Source organism: Phyllopteryx taeniolatus, chromosome 1 (assembly GCF_024500385.1).
Source record: "Phyllopteryx taeniolatus isolate TA_2022b chromosome 1, UOR_Ptae_1.2, whole genome shotgun sequence".
Taxonomy (NCBI): Eukaryota; Metazoa; Chordata; class Actinopteri; order Syngnathiformes; family Syngnathidae; genus Phyllopteryx; species Phyllopteryx taeniolatus.
Window position 1 is genome coordinate 36,881,822 of NC_084502.1, and position 13,274 is coordinate 36,895,095.

General features: G+C 42.7%; 1 protein-coding gene across 7 annotated transcripts in view; it reads right to left on the bottom strand.

Annotated features, from left to right (window-relative positions):
• prkcz (protein kinase C, zeta) overlaps nucleotides 1-13,274 on the bottom strand; it is a 138,971-nt gene that overhangs the window by 13,215 nt on the left and 112,482 nt on the right. For all 7 annotated transcript variants that reach the window (XM_061792742.1, XM_061792750.1, XM_061792725.1 and 4 more), the window contains one exon: nucleotides 551-666. In XM_061792742.1, the coding sequence (XP_061648726.1) occupies nucleotides 551-666 (116 nt within the window). The remainder of the gene's footprint in view (nucleotides 1-550; nucleotides 667-13,274) is intronic.

A 13,274-nucleotide genomic window follows, 5' to 3' on the forward strand; every position in this document is an offset into this window, starting at 1 on the left:
GGATGTCTTGAATCAGAGCAGGATATAGTGCAGTCGGGAGACTATCAAGGCATAGACTCAAATGTGCTGTCGATTGTCAAAATAAACTGGTCTCAGCCACAGGTCTGCCTGATTGATTTTGATTATTTCATGTTCAGTTATTTCATTTTCAACAAATTATTTCTTTCTAATGCACTATTACGTTTGTCATATTCAAATTGCTTCAATGAGTGTCGCGTTTTTTTTCTTTCATGGATCATTACCAGTATTTTTCCCCCCCACCTGTATAATAAACAACAACCGGACCCAATGCGTATTGGTGTTTTTAAGTGTAAAGTCAGGGCAGCAAAATGGCTTTTGTTTTAAGTAATAACTGAACAGACTTTGCAAGACTACCAGCTGCCTATATTTATGGAATAAAGCCAATTTAAAAAAAAAAAAAAGACAATGTCAACTGAGGGACACCTCTCTCTCTCTGCCACACTTTTATATTATCACTCTCTCTCTGATAAACTAATGGAAGAATATTACTTACTGGTTTGGTCATGACATTAGAAGAAGCGGTACTTACTCATCATCCGGTGTTAGCTGTACTGGCTCATTAGTAAACTGTGTGTCAAAGTTTTCAAGGCCATAGTCGTCTGAGATTTGAGGTTTGAAGGGTGGCGTCATATCCTTCTTCTCCAGCTTAATGGAAACAAACAACAACAAACTTAATGAATCAGTCTCTACACCATGCTCTAATGTTTCAAATGAACATACACGTACATGTACATACTAACAAAGTAGGTTTTGTTTATGTTTGCTCAACAGAGTAATAAGGTACACTCTTCTTATGTTTCCATGCCAAATGCTATTTACTATTTATTGTCTTTGCCCAATGAAAAACACATTAGTATAGCAAATGCAGTCAACAATGTTTAACACAGACTAATTGTCTTTGCCCAATGAAAAACACATTAGTATAGCAAATATTTAACACAGACTAAATGGAAATGTTTTTTCGAGTTCTAGCCCATGCCATGCCCATTCAGTGTGTGGCGAGTTTTTGAATGATGATGTTCATATACAAGGTGCAGACAACAATAATCTCCTGACATTTTCACTTGCACATGTTCAGGTATACTAACAGTTCTGAATAGAATTGCAAAAGCATCACAGAAGTGGGGTTACTGTATAACCTATCCATTATTATGGCTGTTAGGGCTACATAAGGGCATCTAGTGACTATATTATTTTGCATCAATTAATCGAGTAGAAAAAAGCAGAATAGAGGTTGAAGTTGCAAAGCTATTTTACGCCAGTGATTCAGCCATGGAAATTTTGTCGAGCTTGTTTCCATGGTTTCTCATCATTCTCGCTCTTAAATGTGGACTGAGGACGTTCTCTGGGAAACAATGATTCAGACTGGCACTGATAATGGCAGGTTGCTTGAAGCCCTATTTTGTCGTTTGATTTAAGAAATTCTGCAATATTTCCCAATATTTGATGCTTACTATCCAACTGTTACCTGCCAACAGTGGCTTAAATCATTTCTTAATTCAAAATTAAAGGGGAGTTTTCAGTGTAAAAAAAACCAACAACAACACTTATCATACATGTTAATACCGGGGCGACTGGTTAGGACATCTGCTTCACAGTTTGGAGGACCTGGGTTCAAATCCGGCCTCCCCTGTGTGGAGTTTGGATGTTTTCCTCGTGCCTGCGTGGGTTTTCTCCGGGTACTCCGGTTTCCTCCCACATTCCAAAAATATGCATGGTAGGTTAATTGAGGACTCTAAATTGTCCGCAGTTGTGAATGTGAGTGTGAATGTTTGGTTGTTTATATGTGCTGGCGACCAGTTCAGGGTGTACTCCGCCTCTCGCCCAGAGTCAGTTGGGATAGGCGCCAGCACACCCGTGACCCTAGTGAGGATTCACAGTATGAGAAATGGATGGATGGATACTGTCTGTATGACCTGCCAGTAGAATATTATTAAAATAATCTTTATAAACCATCTCTCAAAATCTGCTCCATCTTATGCCACAAATTTTATTTTAGCTATTATAAACGGTATAGAAAATGGATGGACAGATGGATTTTAAAACAGAAAAACCTATCAGAGACTGTTGTGCCAGAGGGAGTCACCAAAAAGGTGCGTCAATCATTGCTGTGCACACACACGCCCTTGCACACTCATAACATGCACAGTCTGCCGCACACAGCAGCCTCGCGCTTATAGTTTTCTTTTCTTGTCTCTCGAGACAAAACAGGGGTAAACATGTAACGGTGGTGTCCTACGCAGGCGGTTCAGAAAATAAAATCTTCAAAAGAACTCCACAAAGTGCTACCCTTTATGAAAGAAGAATAGTCAGAGAATAAGGAGCTCTTGTACAGTACGTTTACATGTTTCCGCCTTGTTCAGGAACAATCACATCTAGCTTGTTTTGTTGTTGTTTTCTGTATATATTTGTGTTTAGTTCCTTCAAAGCTCCTGATCTTCCTGCTCCTTTGTAGGCTGTTTCTATGCTTCATTAGAAATACAGGTTCTAAGTGTTTGGTGAGAAGAACTTCAAACAAATGGTGACTTTCTCCTCCAGTCCCTACTCATATCTCCTGGGGGGTATACCAGAAAGGAGTTTCAGCAAACTCTTAGTCTAAATCTGATCTCTGAGTTGACTTCCTCAGAATTTTAAAACTCTTGAGTATTTAGTTCCATGACCGCTGATCTGAATTAGTTCAACCAACTGGTAGTATGCTCACCTTGAGTTAAGCGCATGCGCGACCACAACAAAAAGACATTATCAATGGAGCCCTCATATCTCGATTCATCATGTCAAATGACTTACGCCCCCGTTGAAATAGGAGCCGCTGCTGTGAGGTTATAGTGACTATGAAAATATATTATGTAAAAAAAACAAACAAAAAAAACAAAGCAAGACTGCTGCGCCAGCGAAGGAACAACTTGACAAATGACTTGGGAGCAATTTGTTGCATGAATGTGGAATTTAGAATGCACTATTTGTTACACTAACAACATTTAATCACACTTTAAATTGTAGCAAATAGGTGGAAAGGTGCTGTATTGATGTTTTTTGGATTATCAGATTTTTGTCTAGGTGCAATCCGGCATCAGTAAAGCGTACAGCACTTGAAAGTAGTTTAAAATGAAATACAAAAACATCATTCCGACAGGCAAGGAATTTTGCTTGGCCATGATTGGACCTCACTTAGGTTTTATTCATGCTAATTAACTTTTGACAATTGATTTAATTCAATATTCAACACATCTTAATTGAACACAATTGTATACACATTTATGTCATTGATTTGTAGACCAAAATATAACTGTCTATATCAGCGTTTCCCAACCTTTATTGAGCCAAGACACCCATGTTACCTGAGAAAAATCTCATGGCACACAACAAAACAAAAATGTCACAAAAAGGATAAATACCAAAACAAGAATTATCCATCCATCCATTTTCTGAACCGCTTTTCCTCATGTGGGTCGTGGGTGTGCTGACACCTATCTCAGCTGACTTCGGGTGGGAGGCAGGGTACACCCTGAACTGGTCGCCAGCCAATTGCAGGGCACATAGACACTGGTGGCCCGGGGGCCAGATCCAGCCCACCACATCATTTTATGTGGCCCGCAAAAGCGAATGAAAATTGCTAATTGTGTTCCAATGTAATAACGTTACCAATCCCGCTTTGAAAATAAATGCAGTGGTTAAAAACATGTTTTTTATAGGCTTCTGATTTTACAACTAGTTATTCATCAATTTGTTGTGTATATCTAATTATATGAGGTGATAATTCCTTCATAGGAGTTCAAAGTCATAACGGCCCTCCGAGGACGTAACTAACATGTGGCCCGTGACAAAAATGAGTTTGACACCCCTGATAGACAAACAACCACTCACACTCACATTAAAACCTTTGAACAGTTTAAGAGTCTTCAATTAACCTACCATGCATGTTGTTGGGATGTGGGAGGAAGCCGGAGTACCTGGAGAAAAACCCACGCAGGCACGGGTAGAACATGCAAACTCCACACAGGCGAGGCCGGATTTGAACCCGGGTCCTCAGAAGTGTGAGGCCACCAAAATAAGTATAATCTCGTCTCAATTTACTCACAAATTGATTTACTTAATGTGATTTCTTACCCCGTTTAATGGAACACAAAGCTGATATACTGAAATGTGCAAATTACCATCATGGCGTATATGAAGCACACACTTCAATTAAGCACCATTTAAGCAAGCACTTTTAGAGGTTCTTAATCTCTCTCTCTTGATCTCGTTATCGTATACGAGGCAGGGAAGCATATCTCCATAAAAGCAAGAAGATTAACGTTAGGATAGGGCAAGCGCGCTCTGTCTGTTGGTCTGTATTTCACTCATCTGAATTAGTTATGCATAGTGTGTTCATGTTGTATTTGTTATGGTCTGGATTCTCAGGCAATTTCATATTTAGATGCTAAAGCTGAAACGATATGCACATTTCAAAGAATGTCTATGCATGGCCAAAATTATCATGTTTTTTTTTCACAAAATCGCTAAAATACTAGTGATGCACTGAAAGGAAAATTCTTGGCCGAAACTGAAAACTGAGGCCAAAAACTGAAAGAAAGAAAGAAATTATTATGCCAATTATTAGCAAAATTGCATCTATGGCTATGACTGTTTACTAACCTAGAACTGGGCAAAATGTATCGATATATTTTATCATATTGTCCAATCGCGATTACTATTATGATTTGTTATTGTTTTCAAACAGTTAGCCATTGGTGGCTAGATTTCAGCAGATTTCTTCCCACTAGCCACTTTGGCGGGTTGAATTACATGTCTTCTTAGCTCCAGTGTCTCATCATGGGAGCCTCCATGCTGGGATGTGTGTTCGGTCTGCTCATGGGAATGTCATTCTGCAGTTTCCCCGTATCCCGGGGGACAGGCACAATGTGGGGAGTCCAACCCAGTCTTCTCCGGTCACTGTAGTCTTTGCAGCGGCATCCTTTTTGGCTGCGGGTGGCGGCACCTCTCAGTGTGGATGGGTTCCACAAGTTTGTCTTTCCTCACCTGGATCTTCAGTGCCTTCTCATGTCTATACACTATTAATCAATGTGCTGTGTGCGTATATACGTGCGGATTTGCATGTTCATGTAGGAGGGGTGGGTATATTTATTTTCTTCTTCTTTTTATACTTGTCATTTTTTGTCAGTTTTAATTTCTGTAAAGCACTTTGTGTTGCATTTAAATGTATGAAAAGTGTTAAATAAATAAATGTTATTATTTTCCAGTGAGGGTTGGACTCAGCCAAGGCTGCCCTTTGTCACCGATTCTGTTCATAACCTTTATGGACAGAATTTCTAGGCACAGCCAAGGAGTTGAAGGGGTCTGGTTTGGTGACCTCAGTATTGTGTTTTTGCTTTTTGCTAATGGTGTGGTTCTGTTGGCTTCGTCAAGCCACAATCTTCAACTCTTCACTGGATTGGTTCGGAGTCGAGTGTGAAGCGGTTGAGATGAGAATCAGCACGTCCCAATCTGAAACTATGGTACTCAGTTGGAAAAAGGGTGGAGTGCCCTCTCCTGAGCTGGGTGATTCTTTTACTCGCTTTTTTTAGCTTCACTAATTCACTGCCAGCCCTCCCAATTAATATGGATATTTGACTTCTATAGCCATCAATGGGAGTGAATGAGTTTTTTAAAATGTGTGTAGCTCCATGTGTGCACCGCACCACACTGCCCCTAAGAGGCCAAGGTGTGCACAGCAGGAACAACAGATATAGGCACATCTCAATAAATTGGAATGTCCATCCATTTTCTGAGCCGCTTATCCTCACAAGGGTCGCAGGAGTGCTGTAGCCTATCCCAGCTATCTTCGGGCAGGAGGCGGTGTACACCCTGAACTGGTTGCCAGCCAATCGCAGGACACATACAAACAAACAACCATTCGCACTCACATTCACACCTACGGGCAATTTAGAGTCTTCAATCAACCTACCATGCATGTTTTTGGGATGTGGGAGGAAACCGGAGTGTCCCGGAGGCACGGGGAGAACATTCAAACTCCACACAGGCGGGGCCGGGGTTTGAACCCAGGTCCCCAGAACTGTGAGGCAGACGCTCTAACCAGTCGCCCACCGTGCCGCTAGACAAAGAACCTTTTTAAACAATTTACAGTCATCGCTGTACATAAAATATGTCAATTAGACTTTTACGAGCAATGTAGCATTGCTTAATTACAGTCACCGGAGTCCTCGATCGTGTAAACAAAATCAAAAGCAATCCTCCGGTCGGAATGTATTTATTCTAATTTATTGAGACCAAGTAATGGGTACGGTTAATGCTTTTTTTTGTACTGTGGATAATTGGTATTCCTGCCATTTGGCAGCTGCTGAACGTAACTAAAAAGTTACTTTTTCCTAACTTAGTTACTTTTGAAATCAAGTAATCAGTAAAGTAACTAAGTTACTTTTTAGCTCAAGTAATCAATAAAGTTAAAATTAAGTTACTTTTTCAAGGTAACTCTGGGAACACTGTCTGCAGGGTTCTGTTGCACAATTTATGTAGGTATGTCATCTCAACTAATTTATTGAGATGTACCTGGAATCATTGCAAATGATCAATTTCATCAAGCTCGACACTTGCATGGCAATACAGAACCTTGCATTTGGAAAAGGGATGAAAGGGGGAGGCAGGTAAATGATTTTCAAATGTGTCATCTCTTCAGAGAGTAAAGCCGCATCCTGGGGAGCTGTCTGATGAATATTAATACATAGTAACAACAGTAGCAGTGTGCCAGGCCTGTCAGGACCGGAGACAGGATTCTCGTTTTGAGGGCAGAGAGCGTCGCTTCTCTACCTCTCAAAGTTTCGTCAACTTGTTTTCCCTCTGCACTACATAGGGGCTGGTTGTTGCACTCAAGAATCGTTCCTGCTTTGATATCCTTCCCCAGCTTGCCTTTGGTGTGTACTTCACAACCACTATGGCAGCACTCATTAACACACTGCCGATGATTTTCCTCTCAATGCGTTACTACCAGACTTTCTTAAACTTAGTCCCACTTGGGACACAGCAACCACAGAGACATTGCAAAACAGTTTAGCGCAAACGACTCTAAATCAGTCTGGCATGCATTCCAATCGCTGACTAATTACAAGCGACGATCCCCCCAAGCTGAGAACAATAGCACACTAGCCAACGACTTGAATACCTTCTACTGCAGATTTGAAAAGGACACTTTCACACCACACACCCACCCGGCCGCACCCGCGACCACAATCACACCTCTGACTTCTGCGTTAACCATTCATGAACAGGATGTGAGACGCATCTTCAAACAACAAAAGATTAACAAAGTCTACGCGGACCAGCTCGCTCCAATCTTCATTCAGATCTTCAATAGATCTCTGGAACTGTGCGAAGTTCCATCCTGTTTCAAATGCTCCACCATCATTCCAGTCCCCAAGAAACCTGCAATCTCGGGTCTGAATGACTACAGGCCTGTCGCTTTGACATCTGTGGTCATGAAGTCCTTTGAACGTCTCGTGCTGGACCACCTCAAGAGCGTCACAGGTCCCCTGCTGGACCCCCTGCAGTTTGCCTACCAAGCGAACAGGTCTGCGGATGATGCAGTCAACATGGGACTGCACTTCATCCTAGAACACCTCGACAGTGCAGGGACCTACGCGAGGATCCTGTTCATGGACTTCAGCTCAGCGTTCAACACCATCATCCCTGAACTCCTTTCATCCAAGCTTCTCCAGCTCAGCGTCTCACCTGCCATCTGCCAGTGGATTTACAGCTTTCTGACGGGCAGGACAGAGCAGGTCAGGCTGGGGGAGGCCACCTCATCCACACGCAGCATCAGCACTGGGGCGCCCCAAGGTTGTGTCCTCTCTCCGCTGCTCTTCTCTCTCTACACGAACGACTGCACCTCAGCGAACCCGACTGTCAAACTCCTGAAGTTTGCAGATGACACCACTGTCATCGGCCTCATCAAGGACGGTGACGAGTCTGCATATCGACAGGAAGTGGAGCGGCTGGAGCTGTGGTGCGGCCGACACAACCTAGAGCTGAACACGCTCAAGACTGTAGAGATGATCGTGGACTTCAGGAGGCATCCTTCGCCACAGCTGCCCCTCACGTTGTCCAGCCGCCTTGTGTCAACCGTCGAGACCTTCAAGTTCCTGGGAATTACAATCTCTCAGGACCTGAAGTGGGCGACTAACATCAACTCCGTCCTCAAAAAGGCCCAGCAGAGGATGTACTTCCTGCGGCTTCTGAGAAAGCACGGCCTGCCACCGGAGCTGCTGAGACAGTTCTACACAGCGGTAGTCGAATCAGTCCTGTGTTCTTCCATCACAGTCTGGTTTGGTGCTGCTACAAAAAAGGACAAACTCCGACTGCAACGGACAATCAAAACTGCTGAAAGGATTGTCGGTACCCCCCTACCCACCATTGAGGACTTGCACGCTGCCAGAACTAAGACAAGGGCGTGCAAAATCCTCTCGGACCCTCCGCACCCCGGTCACCAGCTCTTCCAGCTCCTTCCCTCAGGTAGGCGCTACCGATCAATGCAAACTAGAACTAGTAGACATTCCAACAGCTTCTTCCCTCTTGCGATCAACTTCTTAAACACCTAACCTATGATTCCATTACAACAAGCTGTCAATTTTTTTGACTTGAGTTCGTTGTCACATTTCTGTGGGGCCAATTATGTATTACTCGTGCACTCACTGTAGTTGTCTCGCCATGCTGCACTATTTGCATATACTGGCCACTCATGCCAGAGTAGCATCTGCTCCATTGCACACTGTTTGAGGAGTATCTTTAACGTTTGCACAACCAACATTGTCCCAGATTATCGCACTACTCGTCACTTTAAACCGCATACACTCCTTGAAGTCTCAGCGCCCCTTGCATAATGGTCATTGCACCAGTCTATTGCAATATTAGTCATTCGAACTGCTCTAAGTGCTAGAGGACTCTGCATCTTTTTGCACAATTGTTTTTTGTCAATGTCTTTATGTCTCCAAAGTGTTCTGTAAATTGACTGTCTGTTGTACTAGAGCGGCTCCAACTGCCGGAGACAAATTCCTTGTGTGTTTTGGACATACTTGGCAAATAAAGATGATTCTGATTCTGATTGCGCTGATAAAGGACCATATTAGTGATGCTCTAAATGCAGAACTGAAAACAAATGCCTTAAAAGCTGATGAAGCACAATAAATATATGAACGAATGATATGAAACGAGTGTTAACTGATATATTTCACTCCCTTAATCCTTTTTCACAGCTCTCTGTGAAGTTGCAGTTTGCAACCTTGGCAATGCTAAGTGGCAATGATGCTCCTAAAAGCACAGGGATTTATTGGTTGCTACTTTATGCACGCAGCAATTTCACGTGCGGTGTTAAGCTGGCAAGTGAACTTCCGGTCGGCATATGAATGCATACTAACAATAATGGAAACGTTTACAAAAACAAAACAAAAAAAAACAGTTGATGGTGACATAGCAGCAGGTGGAGGAGCTATCTCTTTGTCTTTGAAAAATAAAACGTTTGACACCATATTGACCTAAAAAATAGTAGCATCCAACTATTGAATACACAACCCTGCCCAAGCGGATGTTCTTCTTCCTGCAATCCACGAAGACTTACGAACACCAAGCGATGCAGCCGAATACGACTCAAGTGAACCATTGCGAAATTGTTTTGTTGCTTTTGATTTGTAAATTGTCGACTCTTCGCCACACACCAAGCAATTGAGCACCACACGTCTAAAGACGCAATGTAACAGAAAAACTGCAACCTTGTATCTTATTTTGATGCTCTACATATAAAAATATACAATACTGTACTGTACTATTCTTTTATTGAACCACAGAAACATGGTGCGATAGTCAAGGAAGAAACAGATGGCCGCAAAGAAGAGGAAATGGGTGAGTATAAGGTGGGAGTGGGGATATTTTGAGAGGCTGTTGGCAATTATAGATCACCCCACTGACTGCACCCGTACATTTTGGAGACAGACTTTCTATGCTTTGCTTTCTAGACAAAGGTAAATATGAAATTGTAAATATAGTTGGGTATTATTGTAAATCACAATACATATACTGAATTGCCTGACTGGGTTTCGCTTACATTAAAACCCAGGAAACATGTTTTGGGTGAAAGCTGTTGTGCATTTCTGAACGGCTGTTACATCTGCAATGTTGTGATGCCCTTCACTGGCAATTAAAATTCTGAATCACAGCAAAACCTCATGCAAAGTAGTACCAAAACCCCGCACACTGCCTGACAGTTAAGTCAGTTTCAGCCATGTCGCTCGGTGTGCGGTGGGCCTAATCAACAAGGCCAAGGCAGACTGACAGATGACCATGTGCTTGCATGATTTAACCATCTTAGCACTACCTTCTACAGCCTTTCTTATCATTATTTTCTTTCTTCTTTATGTATTGTATGGTACTCTTATTCATGGCATAATGGCGGGGATACCACGGCGTAACCTTTTCCTCCTTTGAGCATATCCAGGAGGTTTAGCTCCTCCTGGGGCGTCGTAAATTTATTCTGGTTCTTATGGTGGTTGCCAGATGCCTTAGAAGGAATTATATTACAGAAATAGTATTACAATACAAGGACATCGCAAATAGATGCATTTTTCAGCGAATAGTTTTCATTTTGTTCTACAGAAAAAAATACGAGATGAGTTTGCCAATGGCAATTGTACTCACAAGCACACAAAACATCAAAATAAATTATGCTGTCGGTACAGTATTGATGAGATAAGTTGGCAAATATAATGTATTTTCTCAGTACAGGGTCAGCCTAACTGCGCCATAAATAGGAGGGCGGACTGTCTGTTGCCTAAGCTCTAGATGTATAGAGTAGACAAATGCTGTAATGTTTGGCGAAGGCAAATCGGAAAGAGAGAGCTCTGTTCTGTTTTCAAACCTAACTGGCATTATATGTGGGGGTGCAGAATGTAGTCTGTTTGGTGTTCTTCCTTTAGTTCGACTTAATCTGACAGGTTATAGAGTCAAATCCCAGAACAACTGTCAGCACCTGTCTGTCCGGAGGCAACAAACAACATCTACATGTGATAAAATTACAATTATTCACTGATTTGCTATTTTCAGTGATCTATTGTTGGTTGCAAGTTAAGAATAATAAGAACACTTAGTTCACTTAAGATATAGCCAGGCAGAAGTGGAAGCATGATGTAATTGAAATGAATTAATGAATCTCCTGCATCCTCCTCTCGAATAGCAACTGCCCTCATGTCTTCCCTCACGACATCCATCAACCTTCTCTTTGGTCTTCCTCTAGCTCTCTTGCCTGGCAGCTCCATCCTCATCATCCTTCTACCAATATACTGAATCTCTCTCCTCTCGACGTGTCCGAACCATCGAAGTCTGCTCTCTCTAACTTTGTCTCCAAAACATCTAAACTTGGCTGTCCCACTGATGAGCTCATTTCTAATTTTATCCAACCTGGTCACTCCGAGAGCGAACCTCAACATCTTAATTTCCACCACCTCCAGCTCCGCTCTCTTCAGTGCCACTGTCTCTAATCCGTACATTATGGCTGGCCTCACCACTGTTTTTATAAACTTTGCCTTTCATCCTAGCAGAGACTCTTTTGTCACATAAGACACCTGACACCTTCTTCCACCCGTTCCAACCTGCTTGGAGCAGTTTCTTCACTTCCTTACCACACTCACCATTGCTCTGGACGGTTGACCCCAAGTATTTAAAGTCATCCACCCTTGCTATCTCTTCTCCCTGTAGCTTCACTCTTCCCCCTCCACCCCTCTCATTCATGCACATATATTCTGTTTTACTTCAGCTAATCTTCATTCCTCTCCTTTCCAGTGCATGCCTCCATCTTTCTAACTGTTCCTCCACCTGCTCCCTCCTTTCACTGCAGATCACAATGTTTTCCTCCATTCCTCAGGCATCTTCTCACCTGTTAGAATTCTGTTAAACAAGCTGGTCAAAAACTCCACTGTCACCTCTCCTAGATGCTTCCATTCCTCCACAGGAATGTCATCAGGTCCAACTGCCTTTCCATTTTCTTCCTCTTTAATTACTTTCTAACTTCCCCCTTATTCATCATTGCCACTTCCTGGTCCACCACACTTGCCTCTTCTACTCTTTCTTCTCTCTCATTTTCCTCATTCATCAACTCCTCCAAATATTCTTTCCATCTATCCAGTACACTACTGGCACCAGTCAACACATTGCCATCTCTATACTTAATCACCCTAACCTGCTGCACATCCATCCCATATCGAGCACACTGTCTGGCCAACCAGTATAGATCCTTTTCTCCTTCTTTAGTGTCCAACCTGACATACATGTCATCATATGCCTCTCATTTGGCCTTTGCCACCTCTACCTTTGCCCTACATTGCATCACAATGTATTTCTTTCACCTCTCCTCAGTCCTCTCAGTGTCCCACTTCTTCTTAGCTAACCTCTTTCTTTGCATGATTTCCTGTACTGTGAGGTTCCACCACCAAGTCTCCTCCCCTTTCCTGCCAGAAGTTACACCAAGTACTCTCCTGCCTGTTTCTCTCATCACCTTGGCTGTAGTGGTCCAGTCTTCTGGAAGCTCCTCCTGTCCACCAAGAGCATTTCTAACCTCTTCCTGAAAAACAACACTCTAAAAAATTCTCAGCTACCACCACATGGTTCTCTGCTCTGCCTTTGTCTTCCTAATCTTCCTCCCCATCACCAGAGTCATCTTACACACCACCATCCTATGCTGTCTAGCCACACTCTCCCCTACCGCTACCTTACAGTCTGTAACCTCCTTCAGATTACATCGTCTGGACAAAATGTAATCCACCTGCATGCTTCTACCTCCGCTCTTGTAGGTCACCCTATGTTCCTACCTTTTCTGGGAAAAAGTGTTCACTACAGCCATTTCCATCCTTTTTGCAAAGTCTACCACCATCTGTCCCTCCAAGTTCCTTTCCTGGATGCCGTACTTACCCATCACTTCTTTATCACCCCTGTTTCCTTCACAAACCTGTCCATTACAATCTGCACCAATCACGACTCACTCTGTGTCTGGGATGCTCAGAACTACTTCGGCTAGCTCCTTCCAGAATTTCTCTTTCACCTCTAAGTCACATCCTAACTGTGGGGCATAGCCCCTAATCACATTATACATAGCACCCTCAAGTCCAAGTTTCAGCCTCATCACTCGATCTGATACTAGTTTCACTGCCAAGACATTCTTAACCAACTCTTCTTTTAAAATAACCCCAACTCAATTTCTCTTCCCATCTACACCATGGTAA